At 42.1% G+C, this 20,159-nt stretch overlaps 2 protein-coding genes and 1 long non-coding RNA gene across 3 annotated transcripts; 1 reads left to right on the top strand and 2 right to left on the bottom strand.

Moving 5' to 3' along the window:
• Window positions 1-292: 292 nt before the first annotated feature.
• Window positions 293-4,706, bottom strand: barhl1a (BarH-like homeobox 1a). Its single transcript, XM_051951270.1, has 3 exons — window positions 3,740-4,706; window positions 2,645-2,837; window positions 293-537 (listed from the first exon to the last, which is right to left on the bottom strand). Exons 1-3 carry the CDS (start codon window positions 4,086-4,088, stop codon window positions 351-353), a joined length of 729 nt encoding a protein of 242 aa, XP_051807230.1. The 5' UTR covers window positions 4,089-4,706; the 3' UTR covers window positions 293-350.
• Window positions 419-1,180, top strand: LOC127534900 (uncharacterized). Its single transcript, XR_007943450.1, has 2 exons — window positions 419-628; window positions 662-1,180. It is a non-coding gene; the product is annotated as an uncharacterized LOC127534900 (long non-coding RNA).
• Window positions 4,707-4,708: 2 nt separating the features above from the next.
• cfap77 (cilia and flagella associated protein 77) lies at window positions 4,709-13,733 on the bottom strand. Its single transcript, XM_051951269.1, has 7 exons — window positions 13,626-13,733; window positions 9,575-9,665; window positions 9,243-9,345; window positions 7,201-7,435; window positions 6,104-6,200; window positions 4,960-5,061; window positions 4,709-4,869 (listed from the first exon to the last, which is right to left on the bottom strand). Exons 2-7 carry the CDS (start codon window positions 9,635-9,637, stop codon window positions 4,720-4,722), a joined length of 750 nt encoding a protein of 249 aa, XP_051807229.1. The 5' UTR covers window positions 9,638-9,665; window positions 13,626-13,733; the 3' UTR covers window positions 4,709-4,719.
• Window positions 13,734-20,159: the final 6,426 nt, after the last annotated feature.

The raw sequence follows: 20,159 nt of genomic DNA, 5'->3' as shown, positions 1-20,159 counted from the left end.
GATCCTTTTTTGGAAATCTCACAAACAGAATCAGGTCCAGAGGTTCAGGTCCAGAGGTTCAGGTCCGGAGGTTCAGGTCCGGAGGTTCAGGTCCAGAGGTTCAGGTCCAGCCGCTGATTCACTGAACTCTGTCTGTCTCCTGTATTTCTAAAGAAAACTGCAGCTTCCATCCAGTTTCTGTCCTCAAAGCCGACAACAACTGCAGGCACCAGTCCTCCCAGTCCCCCCATCAGTCCCCCCCAGTCCTCCCAGTCCCCCCATCAGTCCCCCCATCAGCCCCCCCCCAGTTCTCCCAGTCCCCCCATCAGTCCCCCCAGTCCCCCCATCAGTCCTCCCAGTAGCTGCTGCTCTCAGCGGTGGTCGGTGTGGGTGAGGATGTGGGGCAGCAGGGGCGGGGCAGTGTGGTGGGCGTGGCCTCGGCACAAGTAGAGGTCCAGGGTGGGTGGGGCTGGAGGGTACAAGAAGTGTGGAGGCAGAAACATCCTGCCTTCAGCCAGAAGATCCAGACCAGCAGCAGACTGACGCTTCCACTTAGTCCTGGAGGAAACAGGAAGTAGACAGGAGGAAACAGGAAGTAGACAGGGGGTAAACAGGAAGTAGACAGGAGGAAACAGGAAGTAGACAGGAGGTAGACAGGAAGTAAACAGGAAATAGACGGGAGGTAAACAGGAAGTAGACAGGAGGTAAACAGGAAGTAGACAGAGGTCATCAGAAAGTAGCCTCTGAAGAATGAACAGGGATGAATGGAGGTGAAACATCTAGAATGTGTTGTCATTCAGTCAGGGAAAAAAGAATTCTTATTTTTTTATTTCCACTCATCAGAGACCAGTGAATATATCCCATAATATCAGCCTGCTGTTTTCTTCTCTCATTCTGAATCTAACGGAGGAAATCAGAGTTTTAAAATCTCGTCTTTAAGTCAAAGCAGCAAACAGAAACATCAAACTCACTGATGATGAAGTTTTCGTCCAATCACAGCTCAGGATCCTCTGAACAATAAAAATAAACGGATAAATAATAAACGGTTCTCCACTAAAAGCTCCAGATTTGTTTCTGCATTAATTATTGATTATTAATTACAGACACGCTGCTGAATTATTGATCACCGTGTTTATTATTAATCAGAACCTCAGCATTGCTGGATGGACGGGTTACCAAAATAAAACCAAAATAAAACTCACTTTAGTCTTTCACTTGTTCTGTTCAGGTTCAGATCTGGTTGGTTTGCCTGCAGTTCTCGGTTCCCTCTGGGTCTAGGTTCCTTTTGGTTCTAGGTTACCCATGGTTCTAGGTTTCCTCTGGTTCTAGGTTCCCCGTGGTTCTAGGTTCCTTTTGGTTCTAGGTTCCCCGTGGTTCTAGGTTCCTTTTGGTTCTAGGTTCCCCGTGGTTCTAGGTTCCCTCTGGTTCTAGGTTCCTTTTGGTTCTAGGTTCCCCGTGCTTCTAGGTTCCCTCTGGTTCTAGGTTCCCCGTGGTTCTAGGTTCCTTTTGGTTCTAGGTTCCCTCTGGTTCTAGGTTTCCCTTGATTCTAGGTTCCCTCTGGGTCTAGGTGCCTTTTGGTTCTAGGTTCCCTCTGGTTCTAGATTATCTGTGGTTATAGGTTCCCCTTGGTTCTAGGTTCCCTCTGATTCTAGGTTTCTTTTGGTTCTAGGTTCCCTCTGTTTCTAGGTTCCTTTTGGTTCTAAGTTCCCTCTGGTTCTAGGTTCTTCATGGTTCTAGGTTCCTTTTGGTTCTAGCTTCCCTCTGGTTTTAAGTTCCCCTTGGTTCTAGGTTCCCTCTGGTTCTAGGTTCCTTTTGGTTCTAGGTTCCCTTGGGTCCTAGGTTCTCTCTGGTTCTAGGTTCAATCTGGTTCTAGTTCCCCGTGGTTCTAGGCTCCCTCTGGTTCTAGTTCCCCGTGGTTCTAGGTTCCCTCTGGTTCTAGGTTTCCCGTGGTTCTCGGTTCCCCGTGGTTCTTGGTTCCTTCTGGTTCTAGGTTCTTTTTGGTTCTAGGTTCCCTCTGGTTCTAGGTTCCCCCTGGTTCTAGGTTCCCTCTGGTTCTAGGTTCCTTTTGGTTCTTGGTTCCCCTTAGTCCTAGGTTCCCTCTGGTTCTAGTTCCCTGTGGTTCTAGGTTCCCTCTGGTTCTAGGTTCAATCTGGTTCTAGTTCCCCGTGGTTCTAGGTTCCCTCTGGTTCGAGGTTCCCCGTGTTCTAGGTTCCCTCTGGTTCTAGGTTCCCTCTGGTTCAAGGTTCCCTCTGGTTCTAGGTTCCCCGTGTTCTAGGTTCCCTCTGGTTCTAGTTCCCTGTGGTTCTAGGTTCTCTCTGGTTCTAGGTTTCCCGTGGTTCTAGGTTCCTTCTGGTTCGAGGTTCCCTCTGGTTCTAGTTCCCCGTGGTTCTAGGTTCCCTCTAGTTCTAGGTTTTCCGTGGTTCTAGGTACCCTCTGGTTCTAGTTTCCTTTTGGTTCTAGGTTCCCTTTGATTCTAGGTTCCCCGTTCTTCCATGTTCCTTTTGGTTCTAGGTTCCTTTTTGTTCTAGGTTCCCCTTGGTTCTAGTTCCCCGTGGTTCTAGGTTCCCTCTGGTTCTAGTTCCCCGTGGTTCTAGTTCCCCATGGTTCTAGGTTCCCCTTGGTTCTAGGTTCCCCATGTTCTCGGTTCCCCGTGGTTCCAGCCTACCTGCGGTTCTGGTACCAGGTCTTGACCTGCGTGTCGCTCAGCTGCAGGGCGGCTGCCAGCTCCATGCGGTCCTGGACGTTCAGGTACTTCTGCTTCTGGAAGCTTCTCTCCAGTCTGGACAGCTGCTGGTCGCTGAACGCAGTTCGGGCCTTCCGGGGCTTCTTCAGCCGAACCGGGTCAGAACCGCCGAGCGCTGGGTGATTGACAGGCGGACATGACGTCACATCGGTGCTGTCAGCTGATTGGTCTGATAGAGTGCGTTCAATACAGTTATTCATTGATTTATTGATTATTAATGCTGCAGCTAAAACCCTTTCAGTTAAATTAACATTTTAAGATCGACTCATAGAAATAAAATCATTTGAATGAGGTTCTGATGAAGCTGCTCCAATCAGTCTGATCGATCATTAACTGATAGTATCTCCAGTCATCTGACATTATTTTCCGCAATAATCGGCTGATTGTTCAATAAGTAAAATATCAAAACTATATTTTCCCATTCTTGTTTTATTTCGCCAGTTTTTATCTTGAATATTTAATTAGAGAAATAAATCTGCTTTAATGATCTCTGATTGTTCTGATGATCAATAATTCATGAGCAGCTCCGACATCTTTGTTCTTCAGCGGATTCTTCATAAAAAGCATCAAAGCAGCAGAAAGAGAAATAATTAGAGAAAAGAAGGATTTATTTCGTCCTGATCAATGCTGGAACGAGGTATTTGGAACTAATTTATATACTATGAATGATTAGGATCAATAAAACAATAGATACTTCATTATCTAATCAATACCTGATCAGAACACAAAGGTCTGATATAAATCTAAACCTTCACTTCTTCGTTTCGACTATTTAAATAATAAACTGTTAAAATAAAAGCATTAAAATAGAAAGTAGTTCAGATCCGACGTGTGGTTCTGGAATTTTACAGAAATTTAATCTGACTTACAATAAAATTTTCTTTTATTTCACTCCTTCTGGACATTTAACTCTTTAATAAATCAGTTTTCTTCATATTTAGCTCTTTAATAAATCAGTTTTCTTCATATTTAGCTCTTTATTAGACCAGTTTTCTTCATTCCAACTCTTTTTCTTACCTCTGGGCTCGTTGTCAGAAGAAGCGCTGCTCTGACTTTCCTCCGCTCCGGATCGGAACGGTTCGACTTCCAGCTCCGGCTGCCCCATGTCAGAACAGACCCGACCCGGGTCAGAACACGACCGACAGTCCCCTAAGATGTCCCGTATCAGGAAGGAGGAGCTGACGGAGCGGGGCTGCAGCGGAGCATCCAGCCGGGCAGCGGAGTCTCTCCGCGGAGAAGGAGGCTCCGAGCCGCCGCTGCCCGCCGGGCTGAGCTCCGGAGGACGCGGCCGGGAGAGGAGCGCTGCGGGCGGCCTGAGGGAGAGCAGAGAGTCGATGCAGAAGCAGCCGGAGGCGGAGACCTCCATCTCCGTCTGGGCAGGTGAGTCAGTTCAAGCAGCAGGTGAGAGGAAACATGACACCAGGACATGTGACGACAACATGACGGCGTTAGTTTGACGTCATTTTTATCCTTTTAAAGTAGAATTAAAGAAAATCCAAGTTAGAAGTTATTGATCCCGATCGATCAGCTGCTGCGTTCAGGCTAAGACCAAAACTGAGAAACAGATGAACCCTGCTCCTCCTCTTCATCATCATCATCAGTCTCCTCCTTTTCTTTTTACTTCAGTTCTGAATTCAGCGGCTGAAAGTAACTAAGTGCTTTTACTGGATTACTTCTGTGACTCTGACATCCTCCTTTGTTGCTGAAGAACAGTGAGAGAACATGCCTGTTGGTCCAACTGTTCTTTACAGAACCTCCTCAACACCAATGATGCTCCTCAACAAACACCAGTTCTTTAAGAACCATTTTCAACAGAGTTGTTTTTTTAAAATTATTTTTATTTTTTTTTAAGTGTTTGGATGTGTTTTCCTGAATTAAGGGGTTCCTCGGTCTGAAGAACCGCCTCAGAACAGCAGAGGTTCCAGTGTAGAACCCTGAGGAACCTCTGACACTGACCACATGTTTCTGATGAACATCACAGAGACATTTAAATTGTTTCACTCTTTATTTGTGCTCAGAGGTTCTCCTGTCCTCGGTTCCGTCCGGTCCGTCCCCTGATGTTCTGCTGGACGTCCGGTTCCACCGCTGAGCCTGAAGGCCCGAACACGAGCAGCAGGGTCCCTGAAGGTGTCCAGAGCTGGAGACACCTGGACACAGAGCAGAACTCACCTGTCAGCTGGTCACCAGACACTCACCTGGATACAAGTGTGTTACCTGTGATCAGGTGTGTGTGTTACCTGTGTGAACTGAGACAGTTGTACAGGTGAGTGTGTGACAGGTAGAGCTCGGCTCCTCCTCATCAGAGTGGTTCTGGTTTCTGCAGCTCCTCCTGGTTTAACCTGCACAAAGAGATGTTCCACCATCAGCTGTAGATGTTCTACCATCAGCTGTACATGTTCCACCATCAGCTGTAGATGTTCTACCATCAGCTGTAGATGTTCCACCATCAGCTGTAGATGTTCTACCATCAGCTGTACATGTTCCACCATCAGCTGTACATGTTCCACCATCAGCTGTAGATGTTCTACCATCAGCTGTACATGTTCCACCATCAGCTGTACATGTTCCACCATCAGCTGTACATGTTCCACCATCAGCTGTAGATGTTCTACCATCAGCTGTACATGTTCCACCATCAGCTGTACATGTTCCACCATCAGCTGTAGATGTTCTACCATCAGCTGTACATGTTCCACCATCAGCTGTACATGTTCCACCATCAGCTGTAGATGTTCTACCATCAGCTGTAGATGTTCTACCATCAGCTGTACATGTTCTACCATCAGCTGTAGATGTTCCACCATCAGCTGTAGATGTTCCACCATCAGCTGTAGATGTTCCACCATCAGCTGTAGATGTTCTACCATCAGCTGTACATGTTCTACCATCAGCTGTACGTGTTCTACCATCAGCTGTACATGTTCTACCATCAGCTGTAGATGTTCCACCATCAGCTGTAGATGTTCCACCATCAGCTGTACATGTTCTACCATCAGCTGTAGATGTTCCACCATCAGCTGTAGATGTTCCACCATCAGCTGTAGATGTTCCACCATCAGCTGTACATGTTCTACCATCAGCTGTACGTGTTCTACCATCAGCTGTACATGTTCGTCCATGCTGGATGGATCTCCTCTGTTCCTGGTTCTGCTGAGTTTGTTTTATTTATTTTCCTCTCAGTCTCTCTGAGGAAACACTGCCTGCAGTTCAACCTGAAACTCTGAATGTTCCCCTGTTGGTCTCAGCTGAGTTGGTCCTCGAGAACCAGAACCAGGAGTAGGAAGGTTCTGGTTTATAGGTTCTGATTTAGGTTTTTTAACTGCAGGTAGAAGAACAGTTTTGAGGTAAAGCTGATTGGTGAAGCTGCAGGTGTGATCTCACCTGGTGTGTGGTGCTGTTCTGGTTCCTGCTCAGCTGCTCGTCCAACCAGCTGCGTCCGTATTGATGAGACAGAAGATCTGACAGTGGAGAAGACGGCCTGATGGACACACGATCACTTATCAATCACTGACCAATCACTGACCAACCACTGACCAATCACTGACCAACCACTGACCAACCACTGACCAACCACTGATCAACCACTGACCAACCACTGATCAACCACTGACCAACCACTGATCAACCACTGATCAACCACTGATCAACCACTGACCAACCACTGATCAACCACTGATCAACCACTGACCAATCACTGACCAACCACTGATCAACCACTGACCAACCACTGATCAACCACTGACCAACCACTGATCAACCACTGACCAACCACTGATCAACCACTGATCAACCACTGATCAACCACTGACCAATCACTGACCAACCACTGATCAACCACTGACCAATCACTGACCAACCACTGATCAACCACTGACCAACCACTGATCAACCACTGATCAACCACTGACCAACCACTGATCAACCACTGATCAACCACTGACCAACCACTGATCAACCACTGACCAACCACTGATCAACCACTGACCAACCACTGACCAGCCACTGATCAACCACTGATCAACCACTGACCAACCACTGATCAACCACTGACCAATCACTGACCAACCACTGATCAACCACTGATCAACCACTGATCAACCACTGATCAACCACTGACCAACCACTGACCAACCACTGATCAACCACTGACCAACCACTGATCAACCACTGACCAACCACTGATCAACCACTGATCAACCACTGACCAATCACTGACCAACCACTGATCAACCACTGATCAACCACTGATCAACCACTGACCAACCACTGATCAACCACTGATCAACCACTGACCAATCACTGACCAACCACTGATCAACCACTGACCAATCACTGACCAATCACTGATCAACCACTGATCAACCACTGATCAACCACTGACCAATCACTGACCAATCACTGACCAATCACTGATCAACCACTGATCAACCACTGATCAATCACTGACCAATCACTGATAATTGATCAGGTCTTCTCACCTGTTTCGGACTCCAAACGTCATGTCCGGTACCGGTGCTGGATGACGTGAGGCTCCACCCTCACAGCATCTGGGGGCGGGGCTCTGTATGGAGGGTCCGCCCCTCTGAGCCCGGTACTGACTGATCTCCTTGGAGGTGACCAGACCAGACCGGACGGCGTCCCGGTTCAGAGACACGAAGTCCAGACGCACGACAGAACCCTCCGGTCTGGACGGAACCTTCCAGCTGGACAGAACTGGAGAACGTTGTTACTGAAGGTTCTCCTCAGAACCCGGTTCTATTGCAGGGTTCCACATTATACACACAGATACCTGACCAGGGTGTGTGTGTGTGTGTATGTGTGTGTGTGTGTGTGTGTGTGTGTGTGTGTGTGTGTGTGTGTGTGTGTGTGTGTGTGTGTGTGTGTGTGATTGACAGATCAGAGGAGCATAGTGTTCAGTTTAGTGTGTCTGTGTGTGTTTGAGTGACAGCAGAGATTGTTGCCTGAAGGCATGTTTCCTTCACACAAACACACTCTGACAGCTGACCGCTGCTAAACACACACACAGACACACAGACACACACAGACACACACAGTAACACACACACAGACGGTAAAGTTTCTACCTCTGTGAGGACGATCATTGACAGTAAATCAGCAGGATGATGCTCCTGAATATAAACCTGAATGTAAACCTGGATGTGTTTGTCAGTCTGGTTCAGATCCATACGATCACTGAAGGTCGGTGTGTATTTTTGGTTTTGCTATAAATATGCAGTTTTCGATTCCACAAGAAGTTTCCTGAGTAGTCGTCTCCATCGTAACATATTAAAATGTTCTAATAATTTGGAGCCACATATCTTCTTCATGATGTCAGCTCTGTCTAGCAGGTACTACAAACATATTCCAGAGAGAAACACCAGGTAAAGATGCAACTTAGACCACACATCGTTAGCTTCATAGAGAGAGAAGTGAGCTAACGCATACTGTTAGCATACAAGCTCAGTGTGAAAACAACCGAGCATTTACTTTTTAGCTTAGGATCAAAAAAATAGCCCAAAAACTAAAGATTAGCATTTAAATCCAAACACTGGTATAAAAAACCGAGGATTAGCGCAGAAAGAGTGGCATTAGCTTTATTAATAATTGTATTTATTTATGTATGTATTTATTTGTATAGCACCTTTCAGAAGAATATTTACAAAGCACTTTGACAGATATTATCACTGGCATAAAAACAACATTCATGTTTAGAATTTGTGTAGCTGTTTATATGCTAATGGACGTTTTTATGCTAACAACTGTTTATTAGCTAGCAGATATTTTTATATGCTAACAGATGTTTATGTGCTAACGGTTGATATATTTTAAAAGTTTTTTTACACGCTGTTAACATTTATATGCTAACAGCCCTTTGATATGCCAACAGATGTTTATACGCTAACAGATGTATAAGCTAACAGATGTTTATATGCTAACAGATGTATAAGCTAACAGATGTTTATACGCTAACAGATGTATAAGCTAACAGATGTTTATATGCTAACAGATGTATAAGCTAACAGATGTTTATATGCTAACAGATGTATAAGCTAACAGATGTTTATATGCTAACAGATGTATAAGCTAACAGACGTTTACATGCTAACAGATGTATAAGCTAACAGACGTTTACAAGCGAATATTAACTTGTAAACGTCTGTTAGCAGAAAAACATCTATTCAGATGTTTTTCTGCTAACAGACGTTTATATGCTAACAGATGTATAAGCTAACAGACGTTTACAAGCGAATATTAACTTGTAAACGTCTGTTAGCAGAAAAACATCTATTCAGATGTTTTTCTGCTAACAGACGTTTATATGCTAACAGATGTATAAGCTAACAGATGTTTATATGCTAACAGATGTATAAGCTAACAGACGTTTATATGCTAACAGATGTATAAGCTAACAGACGTTTACAAGCTAATAGATGTTTTTCTGCTAACAGATGTTTATATGCTAATGCTGACATCATGATTTTTACCGTTTTTATTATGAGTTAGAGTGGGCAGGGCTTACCTTCGGCCACGCCTCCATGTTTGAGTGAGCTGCTGCTGGTTCCAAAAGTAAAATCTGGACCAGGAACAGTCAGACCTCTGGACCGACTCTGACCCAGAGGAGCCTGGAGACAGGAGAGATCTTCATCATCATCACCACCACCACCATCATCATCACCACCACCACCATCATCATCATCACCACCATCATCACCTTCATTTTACTGGTTGTTCATTGTTTTTTTTAATTGTTTTTTAGTGGTTGTTTAATGTATTTTATGAGCTGTTTATTGGTTGCTTTGGTTGTTTAATGGTTTTTTATTTGTTGTTTAATGGTTGCTGTGGTGCTGGTACCTTGATGTGCAGCGGGTTGGTCAACATGGATTCTCTGACGACGCCGAGTCGAGGTGATGACATGATGAAGATGAAGATGATGAATCAGCTTCTGTTCACACACAAACGTCATTTAAAATCGTCATCATCGATTCACCTGTCAATCATTTTATCTACTGATCTAATGATCAGGGTTCAGTGAGGATTTCCCTCTGATCAATACGTCCATCGATCGCTGCTGTGGAACATGTTTGTATTAAATACTGTAACAGAGTACTTCTACTGCGTGTTCCCGGTACTTTACTGTAACAGAGTACTTCTACTGCGTGTTCCCGGTACTTTACTGTAACAGAGTACTTCTACTGCGTGTTCCCGGTACTTTACTGTAACAGAGTACTTCTACTGCGTGTTCCCGGTACTTTACTGTAACAGAGTACTTCTACTGCGTGTTCCCGGTACTTTACTGTAACAGAGTACTTCTACTGCGTGTTCCCGGTACTTTACTGTAACAGAGTACTTCTATTGCGTGTTCCCGGTACTTTACTGTAACAGAGTACTTCTACTGCGTGTTCCCGGTACTTTACTGTAACAGAGTACTTCTACTGCGTGTTCCCGGTACTTTACTGTAACAGAGTACTTCTACTGCGTGTTCCCGGTACTTTACTGTAACAGAGTACTTCTACTGCGTGTTCCTGGTACTTTACTGTAACAGAGTACTTCTACTGCGTGTTCCCGGTACTTTGACTGTAACAGAGTACTTCTACTGCGTGTTCCCGGTACTTTACTGTAACAGAGTACTTCTACTGCGTGTTCCCGGTACTTTACTGTAACAGAGTACTTCTACTGCGTGTTCCCGGTACTTTACTGTAACAGAGTACTTCTACTGCGTGTTCCCGGTACTTTACTGTAACAGAGTACTTCTATTGCGTGTTCCCGGTACTTTACTGTAACAGAGTACTTCTACTGCGTGTTCCCGGTACTTTACTGTAACAGAGTACTTCTACTGCGTGTTCCCGGTACTTTACTGTAACAGAGTACTTCTACTGCGTGTTCCTGGTACTTTACTGTAACAGAGTACTTCTACTGCGTGTTCCTGGTACTTTACTGTAACAGAGTACTTCTACTGCGTGTTCCCGGTACTTTGACTGTAACAGAGTACTTCTACTGCGTGTTCCCGGTACTTTACTGTAACAGAGTACTTCTACTGCGTGTTCCTGGTACTTTACTGTAACAGAGTACTTCTACTGCGTGTTCCCGGTACTTTGACTGTAACAGAGTACTTCTACTGCGTGTTCCCGGTACTTTGACTGTAACAGAGTACTTCTACTGCGTGTTCCCGGTACTTTACTGTAACAGAGTACTTCTACTGCGTGTTCCCGGTACTTTGACTGTAACAGAGTACTTCTACTGCGTGTTCCCGGTACTTTACTGTAACAGAGTACTTCTACTGCGTGTTCCCGGTACTTTGACTGTAACAGAGTACTTCTACTGCGTGTTCCCGGTACTTTGACTGTAACAGAGTACTTCTATTGCGTGTTCCCGGTACTTTACTGTAACAGAGTACTTCTACTGCGTGTTCCCGGTACTTTGACTGTAACAGAGTACTTCTACTGCGTGTTCCCGGTACTTTGACTGTAACAGAGTACTTCTATTGCGTGTTCCTGGTACTTTACTGTAACAGAGTACTTCTACTGCGTGTTCCCGGTACTTTACTGTAACAGAGTACTTCTACTGCGTGTTCCCGGTACTTTGACTGTAACAGAGTACTTCTATTGCGTGTTCCCGGTACTTTACTGTAACAGAGTACTTCTACTGCGTGTTCCCGGTACTTTGACTGTAACAGAGTACTTCTACTGCGTGTTCCTGGTACTTTACTGTAACAGAGTACTTCTACTGCGTGTTCCCGGTACTTTACTGTAACAGAGTACTTCTACTGCGTGTTCCCGGTACTTTACTGTAACAGAGTACTTCTATTGCGTGTTCCCGGTACTTTACTGTAACAGAGTACTTCTATTGCGTGTTCCCGGTACTTTACTGTAACAGAGTACTTCTACTGCGTGTTCCCGGTACTTTACTGTAACAGAGTACTTCTACTGCGTGTTCCCGGTACTTTACTGTAACAGAGTACTTCTACTGCGTGTTCCCGGTACTTTACTGTAACAGAGTACTTCTATTGCGTGTTCCTGGTACTTTGACTGTAACAGAGTACTTCTACTGCGTGTTCCCGGTACTTTACTGTAACAGAGTACTTCTACTGCGTGTTCCCGGTACTTTACTGTAACAGAGTACTTCTACTGCGTGTTCCCGGTACTTTACTGTAACAGAGTACTTCTACTGCGTGTTCCCGGTACTTTACTGTAACAGAGTACTTCTACTGCGTGTTCCCGGTACTTTACTGTAACAGAGTACTTCTACTGCGTGTTCCCGGTACTTTACTGTAACAGAGTACTTCTACTGCGTGTTCCCGGTACTTTACTGTAACAGAGTACTTCTACTGCGTGTTCCCGGTACTTTACTGTAACAGAGTACTTCTACTGCGTGTTCCCGGTACTTTACTGTAACAGAGTACTTCTACTGCGTGTTCTCGGTACTTTACTGTAACAGAGTACTTCTACTGCGTGTTCCCGGTACTTTACTGTAACAGAGTACTTCTACTGCGTGTTCCCGGTACTTTACTGTAACAGAGTACTTCTACTGCGTGTTCCCGGTACTTTACTGTAACAGAGTACTTCTACTGCGTGTTCCCGGTACTTTACTGTAACAGAGTACTTCTACTGCGTGTTCCCGGTACTTTACTGTAACAGAGTACTTCTACTGCGTGTTCCCGGTACTTTGACTGTAACAGAGTACTTCTATTGCGTGTTCCCGGTACTTTACTGTAACAGAGTACTTCTACTGCGTGTTCCCGGTACTTTGACTGTAACAGAGTACTTCTACTGCGTGTTCCTGGTACTTTGACTGTAACAGAGTACTTCTATTGCGTGTTCCTGGTACTTTACTGTAACAGAGTACTTCTACTGCGTGTTCCCGGTACTTTACTGTAACAGAGTACTTCTACTGCGTGTTCCCGGTACTTTGACTGTAACAGAGTACTTCTATTGCGTGTTCCCGGTACTTTACTGTAACAGAGTACTTCTACTGCGTGTTCCCGGTACTTTGACTGTAACAGAGTACTTCTACTGCGTGTTCCCGGTACTTTACTGTAACAGAGTACTTCTACTGCGTGTTCCCGGTACTTTACTGTAACAGAGTACTTCTACTGCGTGTTCCCGGTACTTTACTGTAACAGAGTACTTCTATTGCGTGTTCCCGGTACTTTACTGTAACAGAGTACTTCTATTGCGTGTTCCCGGTACTTTGACTGTAACAGAGTACTTCTACTGCGTGTTCCCGGTACTTTACTGTAACAGAGTACTTCTACTGCGTGTTCCCGGTACTTTACTGTAACAGAGTACTTCTACTGCGTGTTCCCGGTACTTTACTGTAACAGAGTACTTCTACTGCGTGTTCCCGGTACTTTACTGTAACAGAGTACTTCTACTGCGTGTTCCCGGTACTTTACTGTAACAGAGTACTTCTACTGCGTGTTCCCGGTACTTTACTGTAACAGAGTACTTCTACTGCGTGTTCCCGGTACTTTACTGTAACAGAGTACTTCTACTGCGTGTTCCCGGTACTTTACTGTAACAGAGTACTTCTACTGCGTGTTCCCGGTACTTTTACTGTAACAGAGTACTTCTACTGCGTGTTCCTGGTACTTTACTGTAACAGAGTACTTCTACTGCGTGTTCCCGGTACTTTACTGTAACAGAGTACTTCTACTGCGTGTTCCCGGTACTTTACTGTAACAGAGTACTTCTACTGCGTGTTCCCGGTACTTTTACTGTAACAGAGTACTTCTACTGCGTGTTCCTGGTACTTTACTGTAACAGAGTACTTCTACTGCGTGTTCCCGGTACTTTTACTGTAACAGAGTACTTCTACTGCGTGTTCCTGGTACTTTACTGTAACAGAGCTTATCATTGGCTCCTGATAATAAAATGATCTCAGGTTCATCTCCAGGTGAACTCACCTGTTTCTGCGTCCTCCGGTGTCGAGCTCACCGGTTGCTATGGCAACGGGACGCTCAACGTCCGCATATACAAACAGGAAGTCCGTACGGAAGCTCGCAGCGGCCAGAAGAGGTGAATACAAAAGAGGAGAGAAAAGTAATAATTATGACAATACTGGTTCATTGATGACGTCTGAAAGTAACGGACCGGAGTAAATGTACTCAGTTACTTTTTAAACAGACAGTAGTTTTAAAATATTTTCCTTTGGTCTGTTAGAAACATTAGAATACAATAATGTTCATGCTGACAAAACATCCGGTTTTACTTCAGACTGAATGATTTTAATTTGAAGCAGAAGCGGCAAATCATTTATTTTATTTAATCTGTAACCGGAAGCTGTTGGATTTATGTCTGAAAATACTGGAATAAAGCAGCTCTGAGTTCGTTACTTCAGGAAATCCACCTAATTTCCAGCTAACGTTCCCTGTGGACCTGCAGGGGGCGGCAGAGAGCTCTGAGGCGTTCAGGGACTGAGTGGAAAATGAAGAAGGTTGCAGGCTGATAAAAGCTGATCTTCACGTCTGTTTTATTTTTGTTCATGTTGTGTTTGTGTCTCTTTTTACTGCACAGTTCAGTGTTATTATTTAATAAAATCAGATTATTTGTTCTCTGCAGCTCTGACAGTGGAAGAATATTCACACATTCTGCTTTGCATTCAGTACTTTGCTAAAATATAATTTATTAGATTTAATTTGGAAGCTGCCTGTTGTCCTCTTTGTTCTCCTAGAAGAGGCTTTTCCATTTTACTGTTGTTTTTGCCAAATATATTTTTATTCTTTTTCATCCATGTACCTTTTCACAATGTTTTCACAGATTATGTTTTACATGGCGTTTCATAAAAACATAGACCAACAACTTCTATGATGTATTTATATAAAAATAAAGAAAAATATACATAGAACAAAAAACAGCTTCTCCTTCTGGCATAAATTGTTTCCCTTACACCCAATACTTTCTGCAGGGGGCTTAAAAGTCAATGCTGCCGTCAGATACATCCGGTTCTGTTATAAATGTTATAAATGGTCTCTGTATTTTCTCAGATACGTGTTGTTTCTCTTTATGTGTTATTCTTTCCAGTGGTAGGGCAGATAACGCTTGTTGAAGCCACTGGGTGATGTTTGGTCCACTGACATTCTTCCAAGTTAAAGCGATGCATCTTTTGGCTACTAATGAGCTGATGTCTATAAACGTGGATTCTGTTTGGCTGAAATTGTGTTTCTTTGGATATATAGAAATTAAAAATAATCTTTTTTGAAATGATTTTCTCCATTTGGCCTTTTATGTCTGTCCAGAATGTATTCATTCCCACATGCAGTGCAGTAATGTTCCTTTTAATCCACATTTTATTCTCATGTCTGCTGTGTTTTTGTTATATGTGTTTAATTTGACAGGTGTAGTATAAACTCTCATTAACCATTTGAACTGTAAAATCCTTAAGCGGCTATTAATTGACGAGTTTTTTTGCATGTTGTTTCTTGTTCACTAATTTGTAGTTTTAAGTCGTTATTCCAGGACATTAATTTTCTTTTTGAATTTTCAGTAGAATTTAGTTGTAATATGCATAAAATTCTGAGGTTAGTTTGATGTGCATTCACAAAACTTCTCAGTTGAAAGTATTTAATGCTTTTTGTCAAGATCCAATTGGACTTTAAGTTCTCCAAAGGACATGACGTCATCCCATTGTGGTGAATAGAGGCTCCCGGTTGTTTTCAGTCCTTTGGCTGCCCATGTTTTAAAAGTTGCATCTGCTCTTCCAGGAATGAACGACTGGTTTCCTCATGTTGGACGTAGTTGTGATAGAGTTGTGTATCTGTCAAATATTTTCTGACATCATTCAAAACCTGGACCATGTTTCAATAAAGGATTTGTGAGATGTTTTAGTAGTTTTTTTTGTTGTGTCAGAATAAAAAATGTAGGGAGAGGTAAATTCAAATGTTGAGCTTCCATTTCTACCCAATGTGGACGATTTTCATCTGAACAATAAAAAGTAATGGAGCGAAGTTGTACAGCCCAAAAATACCATAAAAAAGTGAGTCATTTCAACCCTCCACTGTCTAATGGCTTATATAGAAGAGAGGCCAAGTTTAGGCTTTCCCTTGTTCCATATAAAGCTTCATATTGTTCTCATCCATGTAAACAAATCAGACGGAGGAGATAAAGGAATGTTCTGGAATAGGTAGAAGAGTTTTGGTCATAATCATTTTAAGACATGAATTCTTCTCATTACAGACGGGGGCAATGACATCCATCAGTTTACTGAAGTTTTCATTTCTTCTTTTAACTCATAATTTATCTTAATGTTCTATATTTGGTAGAATTTGAATTCCTGAATATTGAAATTGTTCTACTATTTGAAATTTGTAGCTTAAAACGTGGGGTGGGGGTGTTTTCTTTCCATTGCATTTAATAGTAACATCGATGACTTTGCTTCATTTATTTTATATCCTGAAATGTTCCCAAATAACTGCATCACTTCCAACACTGCCGGGACTGACAATGTGAGCTTTGACAAAAACAAAACGACATCGTCTGCAAATAAAGACACTTTGTGTTCACTCCGACCGTGATTCCAGATATCTGTGGGTGATCTCGTATCGCTGTTGCCAAAGGTTCTATTGCTAAAGAAAATAATAATGAGGAGAGAGGACATCCTTGGCGACAGCCTCTTTTAATTTGAATTGGTTTCAAAAAATGTCTATTTGAGTATTTCTGCAGTGGGTTTTTATAGAGTATCTTAATCCATTTAGTAAAATTGCTTCCAAGTCCAAATCTATTCAAAACGTTAAAAAGACGCGGCCACTCAACCTATCAAAGGCCTTTTCAGCGTCCAGTGATAGGAGTGCATGATTCCCCATTTCTATTTAAAACTCTTCTGACATTATGAAAACCTTTTCTCCCACTAATAAAGACATTCTGGTCTTTATGCCTGGAAGAATTTTCTGAAGCCTACTTGCCAAAACCTTACAGATTATCTTCAGATCAGAGTTAAGGAGACTAACTGGTCTCAGATTATTACATTTATTTGGAATTTTACCAGGTTTTGGTAGAAGAATAATCAGAGCCTGGTTCAGAGATGGGGGGGGGGGGGGGACAGTCTTTTTCAAAAGTTTCTTTCATCATATCTAACAGTGGGGTGAGCAACTTATCTTTAAATGTTCTATATATATCGATAGGAATACCATGTGGACCTGCCCGTCTGCCCAAATTCATTGCATCAACGGCTTGTGATATTTCTTCTTTTGTTATTTCCATACCCAATTCATCTCTATGACTGTCTGAAATTACTGGAATATTCAGTTTATCCAAGGCTGTATTTATGCTTTGAATGCTGCATTTTGTTTGTGTAAACTTTGATAATAATCTTTAAATGTGGCATTAATCTCTTTTGGGTTCACTATTGCTTGGCCTTCATTTTCTAAGGTTGTTACAGATGTTTTGGTTTCTAGTTGTTTCATTTGCCATGCTATTTCCAGCTCTGTCCCCTTGTTCATAAAATGATTGTTTAAGTCACAAAAGACTAGATGCAGCTTTAAAACTAGTTTGCTTTTCATACTTTGTTTTCCACATGCTTTAATTCTTGTTTGGCTTTTTGCACTTGTAACCAGTATAACTAATTATATTTCCTCTGAGAAATGCTTTGAAAGCTTCCCATCTGATTCTTGCTGATGTTTGGTCTGTTAAGAAATATTCATCTGTTTGCTTTCCTATAAATTTGATAAATTCTTCGTCCTGGAGCCACTTGTGTTGAAATCTCCATCTGGGTGGATCGTAAGTGATATCCTCGTCCTGATAAACTAATCTACATGGTGCATGATCTGAAATAGCAATGCTGTCATATGAGGAATTCTGGATTTTTGAGATCAAGTCTGATGAAATTCAAAAATAATCTATGCGTGAGTATGTCTGAAAGGTTCAGAATAGCAGGAATAACATTTAGTTTGTTGGTGCTGCTCTCATTTAACTGTTTTACTTTTCTCTCTAATTTCCGCTCAGTTTGCTGCAGCTTCACTGAAGCTTCTCGAGTTCTTCTCGGTGTTTTTATTTGCAAGTTTCTCTGTTTCTCATGAAAATTGAGATCTCCGAGACCCTGAACGCAGCACGGCGGTCACGTCGTCCACGTCACTCTTAGTCTGACAAAGATCGTGCAGAAAAACAGGAGCGACTCCGCGGTTCAGACACCGATGCACAAAAATACAGTCAATAAATAAACAAAAACAAAGAGAAATACCCCCGTAAAGCTGTTACCGTGGCAACCGGAGGAGGTCACCACTATTATAGTGTTCATTCATTTTCTCTGTGGTTGTTGAAATCAAATATTTTAAAATATATAGATATATTTACTTTCTTTTTCAATCATCTTCTCAGTTCATTAATTATTAGTGTCTATAAAATATAAACAACTGAAAATAAATCGAGACGACTTGTTTTATTAAACAGTCAAAAAAAACACAGACATGCACTTTGTCATTCTTGGTTAAAAATCACAGCAAGAAAATACTTCTAACATCGAACACTGAATGTTTAAAAATGACAAGAAACACAACGCGATTAAAACAATACACAATATAATCATCATAATACACTTTGTCTGTGTGTCGCAGGCGGTCCTGTGTCTGTTTCTGGTCATTTTGTGTCTTTGAGCATTTTGTGCTCCACTTTGTGATCATTTTGTGAAAACTAATGGTGTAATAAATAAGCAATAACTGTGTAGAAATAAAAACTCGTCTCTGGGATCTCATAAAACCAGTTTTATTCCTCCTGTTGTCTTCATTTACAGGCACCAACAAATATTGTTTCTTTGTCAGAAAAAAATTAAAAAATCTGCAAAAATTCCCCAAATTTCTGAGAATTTCAAAAAATGAGTAAAAATCTTCAAGAAAAATCCTAAAAAATATCTAAAGTGATTATATACATATCAGTAAAACTTCTAATATTTTCTTCAGAACATTTACATAAAATTTGATTTTTTTGTGAACGTTATTAAGAAACAGTTTTAAGTAGCCTAGCCGCGCTAGACCCATGTTCTGAAGACACAAGGGGAAGCTCGACAGGGAGGGAGGCGGGCTAAAAGGTTGTCTATCAAATCCCTCTGCAGCAATTGGGTAGGTATACAACCAATCAGCACAACGAATAGGCTGATGTAGTTCCTGGAGCACCGGCGGATTGTGGCTAAGTCCCATTAGCTTCCCAACCAGCGGAGCCAACTGGTATATTAAGGATTTTCCATATCCCGTCGGCATAAGTCCAAATACGTCTTTCTTCTCAATGAAACACTTCAGTGCCGTCCTTTGTTTATCTTTCAAGTTGAATTTTAGCTTCAAATCTTTAAGGGCTGTGGCCAAAGCCGAGTCCAAAGATAACTGTTTATTGTTTCCAGTTGTTTCTGTCAGAATCGTCGCGCCTCTGTCGTCACTTAGTTACGCCCGCCTTCTGACTCTACACTTCATGGTGATTGGTCCGGCCAGTTTTAGGAGAATCCAGCCTCGAGCCTTATGGAGGGTAACTAGACCCACCCTGGCAGAGAATTAAATTCGTTGCTGTGGGTTGTCTAGCGCAGCTAGGCTAATTTTTAAGCATTTTTTCCACCAAAAGAGTCCAGAAATTTCCCAAAAATGTTGAAAATGTGGACGTCAGAAGTTTCACTGTGAAAATATATTTTCCCCCACATTTTAAACGGTAAACAGGTCAGTTTGACCCACAGGACCACAGACATAATAAAGAGCAGACGCTGCATCGACCGCTACTGTCCACTGGGGCTGACGAGCGGTGGGGCCGCCATCTTGGTCCGGTCATCCGCTCCACTCAGCGCTGTTTGACAGCACATTTAATCCATCTTAACTCTGAATATTAAACTGATTTTCACACGTTTTTATTTTTATTTTTTGCTGCAAACGTCATACATGTAGCTATGATACAGGACAAATGGTTCGGCGTATTTTAATATTCATAGCGGGAATAATAGATAATAATAATAATAATAGGTAATAGAATATTCTGATATCAAGCTCGACTGTAGACAGGTATTTTGCAAACACTGTAAACACGCACACACTAATATATGTTAGAGAAGCAGATAATGGCAGCAAAGTCAATTATTTTAATAATTTGAAGAGACAATATTACGCTATATACACATATATAAACAAAATACTGACTAATGAACACATATTTCTATATAAAACTATAGATAAAAGTTATATATCAGAGAAAATGAATATATATAAATCACAGATGGAGTGTCAACATCATTCACATATATATAGGCTATAATATTTTTTTTTATTATTTCAACTTTATTCCAGACACTAGGTCCAAATACACACACCATAAAAACAAAGACACAACAAGACACAAAAAGGATACAATCAATCAATAGATAAAAGTTATATATCAGAGAAAATCATACTACATAAATAAATCATGTATGAAGTATCAATATAATCAATATATCAGAGAAAATTATTATATAAATCATATATAGACTATCAATATAA

The sequence above is a fragment of the Acanthochromis polyacanthus genome, chromosome 7 (assembly GCF_021347895.1).
Source record: "Acanthochromis polyacanthus isolate Apoly-LR-REF ecotype Palm Island chromosome 7, KAUST_Apoly_ChrSc, whole genome shotgun sequence".
NCBI classification, from domain to species: Eukaryota; Metazoa; Chordata; class Actinopteri; family Pomacentridae; genus Acanthochromis; species Acanthochromis polyacanthus.
The sequence above is the reverse complement of the archived record's forward strand: the minus strand, read 5'-3'. Positions and strand labels throughout refer to the sequence as shown.